Genomic DNA, 16439 nt, shown 5'->3' with positions numbered 1-16439 from the left:
AGCACACAGAGATGCGCTTCTGGTGTGAACGGCCAGGCAGCTGCGCAACAACTGACCTGTCAGGGTGGCGGTGACGCTTGGCGCACCGAGGCCTTTTCCCCCTTTGCCTCTGCCACCAAACCTGTGATTAGTCGCTCTGTTCAACAAGCCGCTTCTTCATTTAGTTTATTTTCAACTTATTTAATTTGAAGTGTTTTTCAAATGTAGGCTGTTAAATGGCTGCTTAAAACATATGGCTAGAAATCTGTAATATTAGCAGCTGTTTAAAAAAAAGTCTAGTGTGAACTCTGCTCGGCATCATGATGTGCACCCTGTTAGATTTTAATATCAGGTTATTGTTATGCATCAGAGTTTAGACTAGGGGGGAGAGTCACCACAGGCCCCAGGATACGATATTATCACGATACCTTTGTCACAATACAACATTATTGCAATATTCCCCATGTCAGTGTGGGGTTCCTCTGGGTGCTTCGACATGTTTTCCCCATGTCAGTCCCCGTATCTATACAATATTGCCACACCAGATATCACAATACTATGCTGTATCGTTTTTTTCCCCTCACCGCTACTTTAAAATCCAGCAAACCATGTTTCTTCATCTCATTCTTCTGAACTTTCCTTAATTCCTTTACCCCCTGCCAGCTGGGAGAAGACACATGTCCTGTACGGGCAGCTGCTTGATTGGCTCAGGTACCTTGTTGCCTGGCAACCCATCATCATCGGTATCGTCCACGGGATAAATTTCTCCCTGGGCCTGGAATAGAGCCCTGAGGAACACCGCCGTAAGTACGTTCTGGAGTCAAGAAAAAAGTGCTGTATAAACGTCAGCGCTGTGAGGACCTGACTCAGGCTGCTTCTGAAGTCTTTAGTTTCCTCAGCACATGTTGTTTGACTGAACGCTTGCACAGTTTCCAGCAGACTGACCCAGGTGGTCTGGGTGTCTGCGTGCAGAGGACACAGCGATGCCAAAAACTGCTGCCGACTTGAACAGAAATATTTAAGCACAGATACAGTGTTCGATCATATCAGAACGTTTTGACACAAGGAAGATGGAAACGTCGCTGTCATGCATGTTGTTTTTATTGTATTAAGTCATTGCTTTTCTTTGTACTGTATCATCAGAATGCCTTTTTAAACCGTTTGTAGTTTGTTTGCACACTGCTGGCTCTGCTGACACCACTAACTAACACAACCGTGATCTGCACATCAAATTACAAAATGGACGGTTCTGTCCAGAAAGTTGTTGTACACATGACCTGTTTACATTTCATGTTGCTGTGTTTATTACAGAAGTTTTATTTGAAATGTCTGTACTGTGAAGTCCAGTTCAGACCAAAGATTCATGACGAGACGAGTTGAAACAAACACCTACTGTCAACGCTCCATTCTGTAACGTAGTAAAAACCTGCCGGCTTGAGTCGAGCTCAGACCACGATGAGACGGTGTATCATCTCTAGTCAACAACTCTCTGTGCTTCTGATCTGTAACGCTGACAGGAAGTGACCGCCATGAGACGGCGTATCATCTCTAGTCTGTACTGTAAAACAGTTTTGTTTCGTCATGAATCTTTGGTCTGAACTGGACTTTAAGATTTTATTTGTATGAAGCTGAGATTGATGACAACTTGTTGTAGCAGGTGGAGTCAGAATGTCACTGTAGACTGAATCACCATGACGTCACGCGAACAACAACAATCACTTCCGGGGAGACAACTGGCAGTTAATGACAGATATGTGAAATCAGCAAACTTGCTTGTTTCTGTTGTCATTTTCAGCCATAACTGCAACATTTAAAGATTTATAGTTAAACACGGTGGTGCGTCCTCTCTGACCTTTCTGCTGCGATTATTTTACGTGCTGGATTTTGCTAACATCACTCAGAAACCAAATATACCGGCACAGAAGCTTAGCAGTGTACTGCTGTGGACGAGGGCTGCAGGAAAACGCATTTTGCCAACCTAAAAAATATCTATCAGCACAAGGATACGCTGTATTTGGAATATATTGACTCCTCTACGATAGGTGGAGATATGCCCCCTTTCAGCTTGTTAGTATTGGACCTTTTTCCTGTTGACCTATTACGTCACAGACCAAACAATGGACAAACAAGTTAGCTACGGTTAGCTAGCAGCTAACTGCTACCATGGTGGACAACTTTACAGCTCTGTACATTTGGTCCGTCCAAACAGTCACGGCTCTGGATGTAGATTTCTCCATGTTGTTACCGGCTTCTTCTTCTCTTACACATTTAATGCTATTGGACTTCCGGGTCAAAGCCCGGGGCGGAAACTGTGGAGCATGCTCAGAGCGCCTCGGCCAGTTTGGGTCTGATTGACTGTATACATGGCTTCAGTTCATTTCATGTACGAGACGCAGGCGTTTTCTTCCCGGAAGTTATTGTCAACAAGTACTGTGACTCTGTCTAATATGTTGCTGAGCAAGACATACCAGTGCAGCTGATCCTCCATGATGTAAACCAGTGTAGGAGAGAGTAAACTATACCTTTTAAGCACAGGCGTAGGTTTCAGGGGGACGCAGGGGACACGACCTCCTCAGTATTTACAATGTGCATTAGTCCCCCAATAACAACATGATGGTAGAGAGGACTTTTACTTTGGCCAAAAAAATAATGACATGTATGCTGTAAATTGTTGCATAAAAAATCAGAATGCAGATAAAGTGTTTTCTGGCGGGGAGCTTCCAACCTCCCATTTCGTCTGTGTCCCCTCAAATTTTGAAACCTACGCCCTTGCCTTCAAGGACCACGTTACAAAGATCAGACAGAAATAGGTGAAGTGTTAATTTTGTTGTCGTTCTCTCAACATGGCGGCGTGCGCCCTGTAACTATGGTAACCACCGTTCAGATATTCAGTCACTGAGGTGTGAATGGGTTTCTATCAAATCCAGGAAGTTGTCGATCTGTCGGGAGGAAGGCTTTCTTTTGCCAAATCAAACTGACGTTGCTTTCTTGTCAACACTGCTGCTGATATTAACTTTGTATTTATTAAATATTTATAAAACCAAGTTTAAGTTTCAGATAATCTGTGTTCACTGATGACAAATGGTGAGGTCACAGTTACAGAGAGGTTCGCTGAAGACTTCATGGCGGGAAAAAGATCATTTAAACAACAGTTAACAGACCTCTGAGGAGGGTTGCAACTGTGTGAGATTTTCACGGTACAATAACTCTGAAAATATACGGTTTATGGTATCACAGAATTGATCTCATTATCAGTCAGAATGAAAACAGAAGAGTTATTGTTGGTTTATTCAACAAGTTTGTTTGAGTTTGTGCAAAAAGTCTCCTCATAGAAAAGAACTCATATAAAGGAGAGACTCACCGTCCAGTTGTTTTTCTTTCAATATCACAGATCAGCAAATGTTCACTGTGTGATGACCGCCAACATTTATATCACAGTACTCCTCAAAATCATGTATCAATGCGACCCTACCTCTGAGTCACTCACTCACCACCCTTATTTCTAATTTAAATGATTCGAAGTTCTGGCGTTCTTTTGATGAAGTACAAACTGAATGTAAGTCGCTCTGGCAGTACGTGACCAGAAGCTTCCCCACTTAATGTATGGATCCAGTCTGTGTCTGCGGGGAGAGAAGATCACCTGCTCCAAACCACACAGAGGAACTTCAGTCCATTTCCTTTGACTCTGCCGCCACTGCTGACCAGAACAACACAGGCACCTTCACACCTAACAGGTAGAGTGACCCAGAATTTAGTTTTGGAAATAAACATTTCTGATTTGCTCATAACTTTACGTTTAATCTTAAGGTGTAAAGGTCAGTGAGGGAATCTCTGGGTTTCATGTCGGCCATTTTGAGGATGTATGTATGATAGACCCAAGATGGCTGACGTAACGGTGTCTGAAAATGATGGTTTATCGCAGCTTGTGTTTTACCTTTTTGTATCTTTTACCTCGACTCTTGAGCTGCCTTAAAAGTGTGAATTTTCAAAATGTGGCATTAATAAAATCAAAATAAATGTACTAATAAAAGTCAAATATATTATTATAAGTACATTTTGACATTAATATTATCAACACATACTGTTATTTTTAGGTTTTAAAGGCTTTTAACACAATTTTTTTAAATGTCTGTAGTTGTCTTGTTTTCTGACATGGGGCACATTTAATAGATAAAACAATAAAAGCAGATTGAAGTACTTTATAAATCATTTATTTCATTATACATATAGAAATCATTTAAAAATAAGGTTTCATCACAAAAACAGGATTAGTGTGTTGATAAGTTATTATTTTATTTTTGTTTTTATTTTATTTTCTTGGGACAGGCAGACTCTCTTGATTGTATCCATAACTAAAGTTGATGAGGGAAATAGCAGATGGTGAAGAGAAAAAGCTTTCTAATAAATGAATAAAGTCATTTATTTCCTTTTCTTGTTCAGATTTTTAACTCGATGGTGAATCTGAAGACAGATGAGAGATTAAACTCAAATGTATCACTGCCACGTTTTATATTTTATTTGTTTTCTCTCTGTGTGAAACTCCAGTGATGTTGGAATGTATCAGATCAGTCCGATCAGCTGGCCAATCAATAATATCCGGTCAGGGAGGTGTGTCGGTAAAAGACTTCCGCGAAGGCTGCACTCGTGTATCCTCACTTCCCTGTCCTCTGAAAGCCTCCTCTCTCCTCTCTCCTCTCTCCTCGACTGCTCCGAGTGCATTTCATGAATTGAGATGTTTTACAAGATGGTGGGTATCAATCGATTTCTGGGTCAAGTGATTGAGGATAGAGGGTGGAGGAGTCGAGGGGTATTTGGATGAACCCCTGTACAGATGTGAAGCTGTGACTGTATCTGACTGATGTTTAATGAAAGCTGTTGTCTTGTATAATATGTGAAGCTTATAGAGTTCATGAACCATCAACATAAACTACAGATCACATGTAGAACATTTTAATAAATTAATCTATCATAATTAAAACAACTGGAGACTGAAAACAAACTGATATATGGGTCTGATTCTAATAAATGGACATCATATGGGACCGGATGTGAGGTTTATGATCTCCTGTATGGACTGAATGTGCAGCTCGTAGTAACCTCCTGCTGCTGCATTGCACTATTTCATTTGCTTCGTTAAATGTGAGGGGCCTTAGAGACTTGGTCAAAAGGAAAGCCTTTTTTCTATTTGGTAAAGGGTGAAAAGCACAATGTCTGTTATTACAAGAAACGCATTCTTCTGACACGTGAATTTTTGGACTAATATGTGGGGGGATAGAGTATTGTTCAGTCGTGGAAGCAACAGGTCAGCTGGTGTTGCAGTTTGTCTTCACAGGTTTCCAGGTGATGTGATCACTCACAGAGCAGATAGAGAAGGACACTGGCTAATTGCAGTTTTGAAAATTGAAAGTCATTTTTTGATTCTAGTCAATGTTTATGGTCACAAATCTGTCGCACAAAATAGACAAATGCTTGAAAATATTATTACTGAGATAGCAGAGCTGAAAACACTCCATCCTACATACTTTATTTTAATGGGGGATGATTGGAATATGTCATCTGATGAGTGGGAAGATAGATGGCCCTCTAAATTTGATAGTCACCATTACAACTCCTTTATGGAAGAATTCATCGGAGATAACAGCCTGATTGATATTTGGAGAAATCAAAACCCAGGGAAGAAACAGTACTCCTGGTACAAGCCCAGTGGTACCGCTAAATCTAGAATTGACTACTGGCTTGCTGTGGAAACACTTGAGGGATTTATCTAGGTAGCCTCAATTTCCAAAGCTCTGTTAACTGATCACTGTATAACTGAAATAACGTTACATCCGAATTATGGAAAAAGGAAAAAACAAAGGTTATTGGAAATTTAACTCTAACTTACTTAACAATAAAGAATACTGTTCTAAAATAAAAGAAATAATAACTGAAATTGAAAACGATGACAGCATAAATAGTTTCTGTAATAAATGGGAATATGCTAAGTACAAAATTAGATAATTTTCTATAAAAATGAGTAAAGAAATAAATAAAGAAATAAGAAGGGAAGAAAGCAAATTGTTTTGTGAAATTAGTCATTGTTGCAGCAAACCAGATCTGACTAGTGAGGACAAGGAAAAACTATTGCTTTTGCAATCCAAACTTGACAATATCTTTACGAAGAGAGCCCAAGGTGCTTTTGTAAGATCAAGAGCAAATGGATGGAGGAGCGAGAAAAAAACACAACATACTTTAGCAAGCTGGAGAAAAAAAGACAGGGAAATAAGGCGATTACAAGATTATTAATTAATGGAAGAGAATACAAGGATAACAAAATTATTGAGAATGAAGTTTTTATCTTCTGTAGTAATCTCTACTCCTCGGTTTACTCTCCATTTGATTCAACCATCTTCTTTAGCCAAATTACAAATTTCATACCCATCATCAATGATACATTTAAAGAAACCTGTGATTCTGATTTAAAAATTGAAGAACTGGATGCTGTCAGTCTGAGGCTGACATTAAATAAAGCCCCTGGCTCTGATGGGCTCACGGCTAACTTTTACCATTTCTTTTGGAAAGATATCAGAAGTTTACGGTTCAAAACAATACTGGAATGCATAGAGAAACAAGAACTAATGCCCAGTATAAAACAAGGTGTGATAACACTGATTCCTAAGCACAACAAAGATAAAAGAGTTTTAGACAACTTAAGACCTATCACATTTCTTAATACCGATTATGAATTGCTTTCTGGATGCATAGCAGCTAGAATGAAGGTTTGTCACAAATTATTGATGAAACGCAATCTGGTTTTCTGGGTGGACGATCTATTCACAACAACATACGATTGGTTTTAGATCGGATTGATTATAGTCATGTATTGTCAGAAAAGGGGTTCATTCTCTTCCTTGATTTTTACAAGGCTTTTGATTCAGTCGAGCACCCCTTCATATTGAGTACTCTAAATTACTTTGGTTTTGATCCGAAATTGATTAACCTGATTGGTATGTTATACAGGGACATAAATAGTTGTGTAGCTTTGGAACATGGTACCTGCCCTAGATTTAAAGTCAGCAGGGGTATTAGACAAGGTTGCAACAGCTCTCCCTTACTATTTATTCTGGTAGCTGAGCTATTATCGATTATGATCAAAAATAATGGTACTGAAGGCATAAACATTTTGGAAAGAAATATTGTAATTAGTCAATTTGCGGATGATACAACATTATTTTTAAAAAATGAATCTGTAACACTGCAGTAAAAACACAAGTCAAATATTTGGGTATTGTTATCACCAAGAATAAAGAAATAAGGGAGAGAGAAAATGCTTGTAAAAATGTGGATAAATGTAAAATGATTCTGAACTCTTGGCTACAGAGGGACATTACTGTATTTGGAAGAGTCCTGTTATCAAAAATGGAAAGTCTGTCAAGACCTATTTAGCCTGCTTTCTCACTTGAAATTTCAGATAAAATGACTAAACTTATCAACAGTATAAATTTTACATTTATTTGGAAAAACAAATGTCAGTATATTAGAAGAGCTGATGTGGTCAAGAATTTGGAGAGGGTGGATTAAATGCTATAGATTTATCAGTTATGAATGGTGTTCTAAAATTAAAATGGCTCAATTCATTCATTCTGCACAAAAACTTCCTCTGGTTTAGCACTCCCAGTGCAATTTTTCAAAAAGTTGGAGGCATTGATTTTCTGTTGCGCTGTGACTATGATGTAAACTGCCTGTGAAATGATCAGATTACCACCAGCAAGTTCTCCTTTACTGGAACCTGATATATAAGCACAGTTTCACTCCTCACAGCTCACCCTTGTGGAACAACAGATATGTTCTGTCCAATCGAAAGTCATTGTTTTTGGGAACTTGGTTGGATAACAGAATGTGTGCTGTATCACATCTAATGGATGAACATGGTAACTTTTTAAATCATGTTTAAATATAATTTTCAATGCTCAACAAAAGAGTACAATAAAGTGATTATATCCATTCCAGTTCCCTTTAAGACAATGACTCAACAACTAGTGGTGCATTCAAATGTTTCGGAAATGAGATCACTCTGTGTAGAAGGAGTCAGTTTAGGTAGTAAACAATTCTCTAATAAATTTATTAGAAATGTTTTAAATACACAGTACTACCCTTACCAGCTAAAAAGAAAATATATTCTGCGTGATTACAATGACGTGGAGGCAAGAAAGATAAGGAAGAGATATTGATCTTATCCAGTCCCTCACAAAGCTGAAGAGGTGACATTTAAAATATTAAATGATATCTATCCGTCTAACAACTTCCTACATGTAAGATTTAACTGGGACAACAAGTCATGGATTTTGTGAGAGTGACACTGAAACAGTGGAGCATATTGTCTTTGAATGTGATCATGTCAGGGAATTTTGGTCTTCTTTTCAAAACTGGTTGTTAACACATAACAGTGCACCCTTTGAACTGGATGTCTATTAAAGCTGGAGTACAGTTAGAGGAGAAGAACTTCTTGGTGAACAATCTAATCTCACTTGGAAAACTTTTTATTCACAGATGCAAATACGTCAAGGTGAAACTGCACATCAACGGATGGAAGAATGAACTCGAGCTATATAAGAAACCCCTGTACTACGTGACAAACAAGAAGGCCCCAAACTGTTTTCTTTAATGGACTTATGTACTCTTCTAGAATGAGACCCGCACATTGTTGTTTATTTGTTTTTGTTTTGTTTTATTGTGCTGATTTTTCTTTATAGAAGCTGATTCAACATCTTCAACTGTAATATCACTAACTGTGCCTTAAATGTTTGTAAGGTGATGATACTTGAATAAAATAAATAAAATAAAAAATCCTCCTCCTGCTGCTGCTGCTGCTGCCACCTGATGATCTCATCTGCTCTCCAGGATAAGAAAAGATAAACTTTATTAATCCTACACTTGGGAAATTCACGTCACAGCAGCTCAAAGCACGGACAGAAAAAAGGAGGGTGTCAATGTTGCTGGAATAAAAGAAAATTAAAGATTTAAAAATATATAATAAAAAAAGTTCAGCGCAGTTCGTCTGGAACGAGCCTGGTAACATGAGAAGAGTACCGCCCAGTTAAAGGGTTGCCTCTTCCTGTTAAGCTCTGCTGTCAGACTTGTCAGTCAGGTAAGAAACTCACATTCTTTCTTTACATGTCCAGTTTGTTTTAACCCTGTCCTGTCTTCATTTGGACTAACACTTGGGGTCTTCGCGGGTCTTACAGAGCCGAATACCGTATCAGGGTTAATCATTATAAATACATTGTTGACATTTAATGTTCAGACAGATGTTAGCCTCACAGAGAAACACCAAACTGTCTAAAACTTGGATCCTCATCCTACAGGTTCAGTGTAGGTAGCAGAATTAAAACTTCCATGTGCCAAGCAAGTAGCGGAACTACAGTGGCTGATGCTACGTGACGTGCTGACCCATAAACACACAGACGCCGCACTGACTGTGGAGGGACGCGCCTAACGCGCCGCCATCTTGGTAACTGTACAGGACCAGCGGAGGCGGTAGTGCATGCACATCTATGAAGGAAAGAGCTACTCCACAATCTGAAAGTAGAATTATTCACTGAATTTTCGACCGATTTCCAAACGGTTTGATTTGTTAAAAACGTCACACATGTAGCTATGACACAGGATGCTTGGACATTTTAAAAATGCCGGTTTACTAACGTTACCCAAATACAAATTCTACTTAATGTTTTCAGCAGACAATCCCACGTATTACACAGCTGCTCACTAGTGAAGTAACTACTGTGAGACATAATTTAGGTTAAAATGCAATGTTATTTCATCTATAAACTGCCTCTGGTCTGAAAAAAACACAGACTTCAGACTGCAGTGATTGACCAGTTAGAAGATTAATAATAGATATTGGATGTATTTAATATGTACACTCAAACAAACAACAGCATGTGATGGATCCTGTAAGATCCTGCAGACTGACAGTCTGCTGTTCACAAAGGGTAGAGACAGCGGATTTCAGACCTACAATGATAATAATGAGTGATAATAATAATAATAATAACGATAATAATAATAATAATAAAATGATAATAGCAATATTAATTATAATGATAGTGATCATGATAATAACGATAATAATAAAATGCAATATAGGCTATACCCTACAAGCAATTCTCTAAATAAAGACCTAAACACACCTGGGCGTTTTCTGGGTTCCTTTTGTTCTATTTATAATAATTTTTTCATTTCATTTATTTGTTTATTTGTACAGAGACAGTGCACATTAATGAACATTTCTGTAAATGTGCCAGTTTTAGCTGAGTAGCAAGTTTCCAACTGCAGTCCCCAGGCAAGGTGTTAAATGCCAGCTGAAAGGGAAAAAAACATTACAATAGACATTTCATAATAACAGTAAAATATACAGCACAGCACGTATAAAAGCACATGGATCAGAACAGAAGGCATAACACACACAGTAAAAGACAAGAAGTGACACATAATCACAATGGAAAGCACATCAAGCACATTAAAAGACAGGAAAATAAGCTTCGGCCGGCAGGTAGGCTACATCAGGCAAACAGACAAACATAGTAGCAATGCAGCATATTGGCAGGACACCAGGAGCAAACAATACAGAATAATACAAAACAAAACGCAGTGCACATTTAAGCAACATGTAAGCAAGCGAAACAGATAGGCAGTCAAGCAGGCAACATGGAGGCAGAGAGGCATGCAAGCAGGTAGACAGAATTATAGGATTAGTATGGACTACTGATTGTGATCGCAGGCCTGATCATCTTTTAACCCTATTTTTAGAGGGTGTTTGAAGGCTTTGTGTGTTTCAATATTGTGAATGTGTGGTGGCAATGAGTTCCAGAACTGAGAAGGCTGACTGGCTGAAGGAACTTTTTCTCAGTGGTACAATGAGGGTAGTTGTTGAGGCCGATCTGGTCAGTCTGCTGCTCAATGTAAAAAAGTCAGCAAGTGGTGGTCGAGACAAACCATGGAGAATTTTGAAAACTAGATTTATGTTGTGAAATTCTACAGTGTTATCCCGGCTTAGAGGGACACTGCAGTAATGGTAACGAAAATATTTCTTGTCCAGAACTTTTAGGGCTTGCTTATACACAGATACCCCTTTTCCACCAAAGCAGTTCCAGTGCTGGTGCTGGTGCTGAGCTGGTTCAACTTGGGAACCAGCTGAGATTTGCTTTTCCACGGCTCAAGGTGGTTAGGGTGCCACGTCATTGTGTCACTGTATACATCAGTTACGTTCAACAACAACAACAACGATGGCAGACCACGTACTTGTGCAGCTGTTACTCCTGGTGCTACGAGGCCTCATCGGCATCCAAACACGGCAGATACATCGTATTTGTGCTGCTCGACAAGATTTGTATGGACGGCAATTACGTTCCAGAAGACAGGTAATAACCTAACACGGTTTGTCTCTTAGTAACACTGAATGTGAGATTGTTACGTTAGCCTTTGTTGTAAGCTAACGTTAGCTGGCAGAGCACAGCTAATTCACAATGCAAATGTGGAACGTTATGTGCTGTGTACTTATTTAGACAACTGAGGGCTTATTGTAGTTTCAGCTGGACAACAGAGGATGCTTAGCTCTGTGAAATGAACTCTATTTGAAATGCATGTAAACAAACTGTATGAAAATACAAGTCAGTGATTTATGTTTAACCTCATTTTCTTAACCCATATGCCTCACTAAGAACATTTGTCACTTAATTTTCTTGATAATTTTGGCTGTTCATATATATATATATATATATGGCATCAATAGAACGTAATAAACTCAATAGAATGATATATTACACTTCAAATGTGCTATACATTTCCTCATACATTAAATGTACAGCACATTCACATGCTATGAATGCAGATCTGCAAGACCCTGTATGTATCTGCACATACACACATTTATGTGCAGACACTCATGCACATTTATTTTTCAATACAAGCAAAATTTTATTAAATGAGGCATAAGGGTTAAATAGCATGATGGATATTGATTTTAGTATTGATCACTCTCCACTCAACATGCTTATTTACCTATACATTTTTGTCCTACCCCATGCAGAGCTGGCTCATGAAGCACTTTAGGGACACTGGCAGATTGACCCCTGAACAACACACCTATAACTACAGATTAAGCAGTGCACGGTCCGTTGTGGAAATGGCTTTTGGGAGACTGAAAGGACGGTGGAGGTGCCTCCTAAAAACCTGCCATTCAATTGTTTGTTATATTTAGTTCTGGTTGTGTATGCTGCACGTTATGGCTGCTACTCTCCATTGTTTTTGCTGTTTTGTTGCTGCTTACCTGACTCCTTTTACCTGTGTTTGCTGGACTACTTCATGTCACCAATACTGTTTCATCCTTCAGTTCAATAAATTCATATAAATGATTGTGACTGTCATGGTCTCATTTCTTTATAAACACAGTGACTGAAGACATCTGTGAAAAGCATCTTCATAAATGGGTAACCTGTTGAGGTCTTGACTTGTTTTTACTAGCTTTACTTGAACTTATTACACAGTTAAATTGTACATCATTAAGTGAAAACATACAGAAGCAGACATTTCTCTTTAGATTTTTTTTTTATTTAAATACAAAAAACAAGCTAATGATAAAAGGGACAAGTGTGAATTGAATGTGCAAAACTTAACTTCCCATGAAGAAACACACTGGTGTCAGTCTCCAGCTTCTGTAGCAGGGCATCATTCAGGTCCTTGTTGTGCTGCAAGAACCTCTCATCTGCCCTCTGCAGCAGCTCTGTGTTGCTGTCTCTCTTCCTCTTCCCTGTGTACAAGAATAGAAGAATCAGTTTAAAAGTTTGTCATAAGTCATAAGTAGAAAAACACAGGTTCAGCAGTACAATGTAACAAACACGTCAGCTCAACAATCAGCACTAGTCTTACGACACAGTGCACAGACCTCACACCATATGGAAATCAGGATGTGGGTATAAAAGTAACAGTGACAAATGTGCATAGTATTGCTGATTGGAGCATGTAGCTGCCCTGGTTCAATGGCAGCAGTCATAGGAGATTGTGTATGAATGATTGTTCATTTATCACAGCACACATTTATATTATCAAGTCATACTTTTAGGTATATCTCCATGTCTGCATAGTGTCTGGTGAGACAAACTACTGGATAAACAGCACAACAGCTCTTACCTGGTCTGGTCTGGTGGCTTTGACCTGAGCTGCTGGATGGTGTTGGCCAGCAGCAGTGGAGTAGTGACGTTAGCTCCAAGTTAGCATTGTCTTGTTCGACGGCAGATAACTCTGTAGACCACATGAAAAACAGCGCTTTAAACAGTGACTCGTCCACTACACATTATACAATGTTTAGCCAACTGAAAGTGGGCTGGCCGTTGAGCCAATGGCTAAGTAACTTGGTAACACTAGCTAATGTTAGCAAGGCTAACCTGTTGATCAGTTAACATTAAGCCAAGCAGACATTACAAACAATAGCTGTGTCCCAATTTAGCACCGCATCCTCTGAGGGATGCGGGCCTAAATTGGGCAGGGTGGAAATAAAGCCCTTTTCACGCAGAGCGCACAAAGCGCAGACCTCCACCGACGAACCCGTTCATTGTGTATGTGCTACCACGGCGCAAGAGCGCACCGCTCTGCTGCCAAGCTGAGCGGCGCACACTGCCAGTCTGCACTCAGATTGAAATTTTTTTAATTTCACCGCAACACGCTGTGACGACACCTCGGCGCCGCGTGTCCATTAGCAGAGAAGAGCCTGAAGTAGACCCAAAAGTGGTCACCATGGAGCTGTAGCTCCTGAACGAGCCTGTACTCCCCCAAATCCTGTCCTCTGCGCCCTACCCCGCGGTGGGCACCGCGAAAACTCTGTGTGAAAGAGGCTTAAGTTCTGCAGAGTTTCAGAGGACCTGGAAAATGTTTGTAGGATAGTAATAATATTATATAAGATAATTATATTGCAAAGATAATATATGTAAGATAATAACATTAAAGACAAAATTAAATTGCAATACTTTTTCAAAACTTGATGATTTTACCTTTCTGTACATTTTGTATACAAATTCATTAAATAATTTTGCTTGTAAATGTCTGTTTGCATCACCTTTATTACAGAAAACACATTATTTGATCAATTTACATTGTGCCCCTAAAGTTCTTTGTGCGCTCCTTACTTTTTCAACTTAGTAGCACATGTGCTCCTTGGGAAAAAAGTTAGCGTCAAGCCCTGACTCTGTAAATTTCCATTGTTATGTGGATGTTACACAGTTGTATTTATCGATGAAGCCAGAAGAAAGTAATCAGTTAAATAAACTTCAAAAATGCCTTATGCCTGGTACACACTAGCACTACACGACTTTTCTGCCTGTTCTGAAAGTCACTATGTCACATTACACGATTGTGGAGTCATAAAATCGTGCCGTGACTTGACCGACAGACATGGCACACTACACGCTCTTACTCACCAATTATCCCCGGTCGTCTTTCACGGCGTGTGTGATGTCATCAGGTTATTCTTGTCCTATTTTTATTACTTTCACTATTATTTGAGTCACTGTGTGTGTTCATGTGCCAGCTGACATGTTGTTGTAGTCACCTAAAAGCGTCAGCAGATGGCAGGAGCTACATTTGAAGCACCATACGCAAACATAAAAGCCACTGAATCCTCCACAACCAAGTTCCTACAAATGTTTCACAATAAAAGCCTTTTTAGAAAATGGAGAGATTCTCTCAGCCGAGGTTATAAGGGGCTTTTAATTTGAAACAAGTTCAGGGAGTGTTGAGTTTGAAATGACGGCGCAATGTGTTAACTTTACAAAGACAACGGAGCGGATAAAAAGTAAATATATAAACACAGAGGGATTAATAAATAACGGACCGTCTATAATGTAGTTTGTTTCAAATGAAGCTGGGAGCCTCTGCAGTTGTGGTGAGTAAAAGCCCCGCCACTGTTTTTTAATGTCATTACTTTATGTCAGTCTCCATTATGAAGACGTAACATTGTTTGCTAGCTTGATGCTAATGACAGTAACGTTAACTCAGCGGGTTGACAAAGTGCCTCTGCTGTTTCACACCATCATTTCCCCCTTTTACTCTGTGTGGTAACATCCCTAGAGGAAATATTAAAACGCTGGGGTGTTGTTGTCATACAGTTGTCTACGGCAGCAGATCCTTGTGTGTTTCTACTAGTCAAAGTGACGGCTGTGATGGGAGAAATCGTGAACGACAAAAATAAAATCAGACATGCAGGACTTACTGTTGGAATGTTGTGAGGCGTCCCAGACATGGTGTCGGTTGTCGTCTACTATAACACACTACACGAGATGAAATGATGAATTGTCGCTTACGATCCATGCAGACATCGTACATCGCTGCATCGGGCTAGAATCAGGCTGGTATTGTGTAATGTGTACCAGGCATTAAAGACATAAAAACCTGGATGAGCTTGTGAGGGAAATTCTCCTCTCTGAAGAAGTGATGGACTCGGTGTGAGGAATCAAGTTTCTTTAATACATACAGCATGGAGAGAAGAGCAGAATTCTCTCCAGCCTTCAGTCTCTACAGACCTTTATACCAAACTAGAGCTTTGAACCCAGGTTGCTCCCACCAGCTGCACTCGAAAAGGAGATTGATTGATCGAAAAGATGCAGAAAAATTGGTCCACGCTTTTGTTACCTCAAGGCTGGATTACTGTAACTCTCTATTATCAGGTAGCTCTAGTAAGTCCTTAAAAACTCTCCAGCTAATTCAGAATGCAGCAGCACGTGTACTAACAGGAACTAAGAAACGAGATCATATCTCTCCTGTTTTAGCTTCTCTGCACTGGCTCCCTGTAAAATCCAGAATTGAATTTAAAATCCTACTGTTAACTTATAAAGCTCTAAATGGTCAAGCTCCGTCATATCTTAGAGAGCTCATAGTGCCATACTATCTCACCAGAACACTGCGCTCTGAGAACGCAGGGTTACTCGTGGTCCCTAAAGTCTCCAAAAGTAGATCAGGAGCCAGAGCCTTCAGCTATCAGGCTCCTCTCCTGTGGAATCATCTTCCTGTTACGGTCCGGGAGGCAGACACCGTCTCCACATTTAAGACAAGATATGAGGTCAACTTAAATCACAGCGGTGCCTGGACAGCGTGACGTGTGTGGTTGTGCTGCTGCCGTGGTCCTGCCAGATGCCTCCTGCTGCTGCTGCCATCATTAGTCATTAGTCATACTTCTTCTGTTATTATACACATATGACTATTGTCACACATGTATACTGCCAGATATTAATACATACTTTCAACATATTGTACCACAGTAGCCAGAACTATAACTATAATATTATTACTTTCATTAATGTTGTTGTAAGATACTGTCATTACCGTTTGTCCTGCATCTCTCTGTGTCTCTCTGTTTTTTTGGGGAGTTTTTCCTGATCAGCTGTGAGGGTCATAAGGACAGAGGGATCTCGTATGCTGTAAAGCCCTGT

General features: G+C 39.6%; 2 protein-coding genes across 4 annotated transcripts in view; both read left to right on the top strand.

Annotated features, from left to right (window-relative positions):
- rnf175 (ring finger protein 175) overlaps positions 1–16439 on the top strand; it is a 51426-nt gene that overhangs the window by 8443 nt on the left and 26544 nt on the right. For 2 of the 3 annotated variants that reach the window (XR_007448492.1, XR_007448491.1), the window contains exon 9: positions 643–2879. Coding sequence is in view for 1 of the 3 variants with exons in the window: in XM_049567700.1 (XP_049423657.1) it covers positions 643–763 (121 nt within the window). In the remaining 2 variants the exon portion in view is untranslated. Of the gene's footprint in view, positions 1–642; positions 3024–16439 lie in introns of those variants that run through there. The other variant, XM_049567700.1, reaches the window with a different exon arrangement.
- LOC125883415 (serine protease FAM111A-like) overlaps positions 9113–16439 on the top strand; it is an 87249-nt gene continuing 79922 nt past the window's right edge. The window contains exons 1-2 of the mRNA XM_049567684.1: positions 9113–11381; positions 12050–16437. The gene's annotated coding sequence lies outside the window, so the exon portion shown is untranslated. The remainder of the gene's footprint in view (positions 11382–12049; positions 16438–16439) is intronic.

Source organism: Epinephelus fuscoguttatus, linkage group LG23 (genome assembly GCF_011397635.1).
Source record: "Epinephelus fuscoguttatus linkage group LG23, E.fuscoguttatus.final_Chr_v1".
Lineage (NCBI taxonomy): Eukaryota > Metazoa > Chordata > Actinopteri > Perciformes > Serranidae > Epinephelus > Epinephelus fuscoguttatus.
This window is presented reverse-complemented; position numbering and strand designations above follow the sequence as displayed.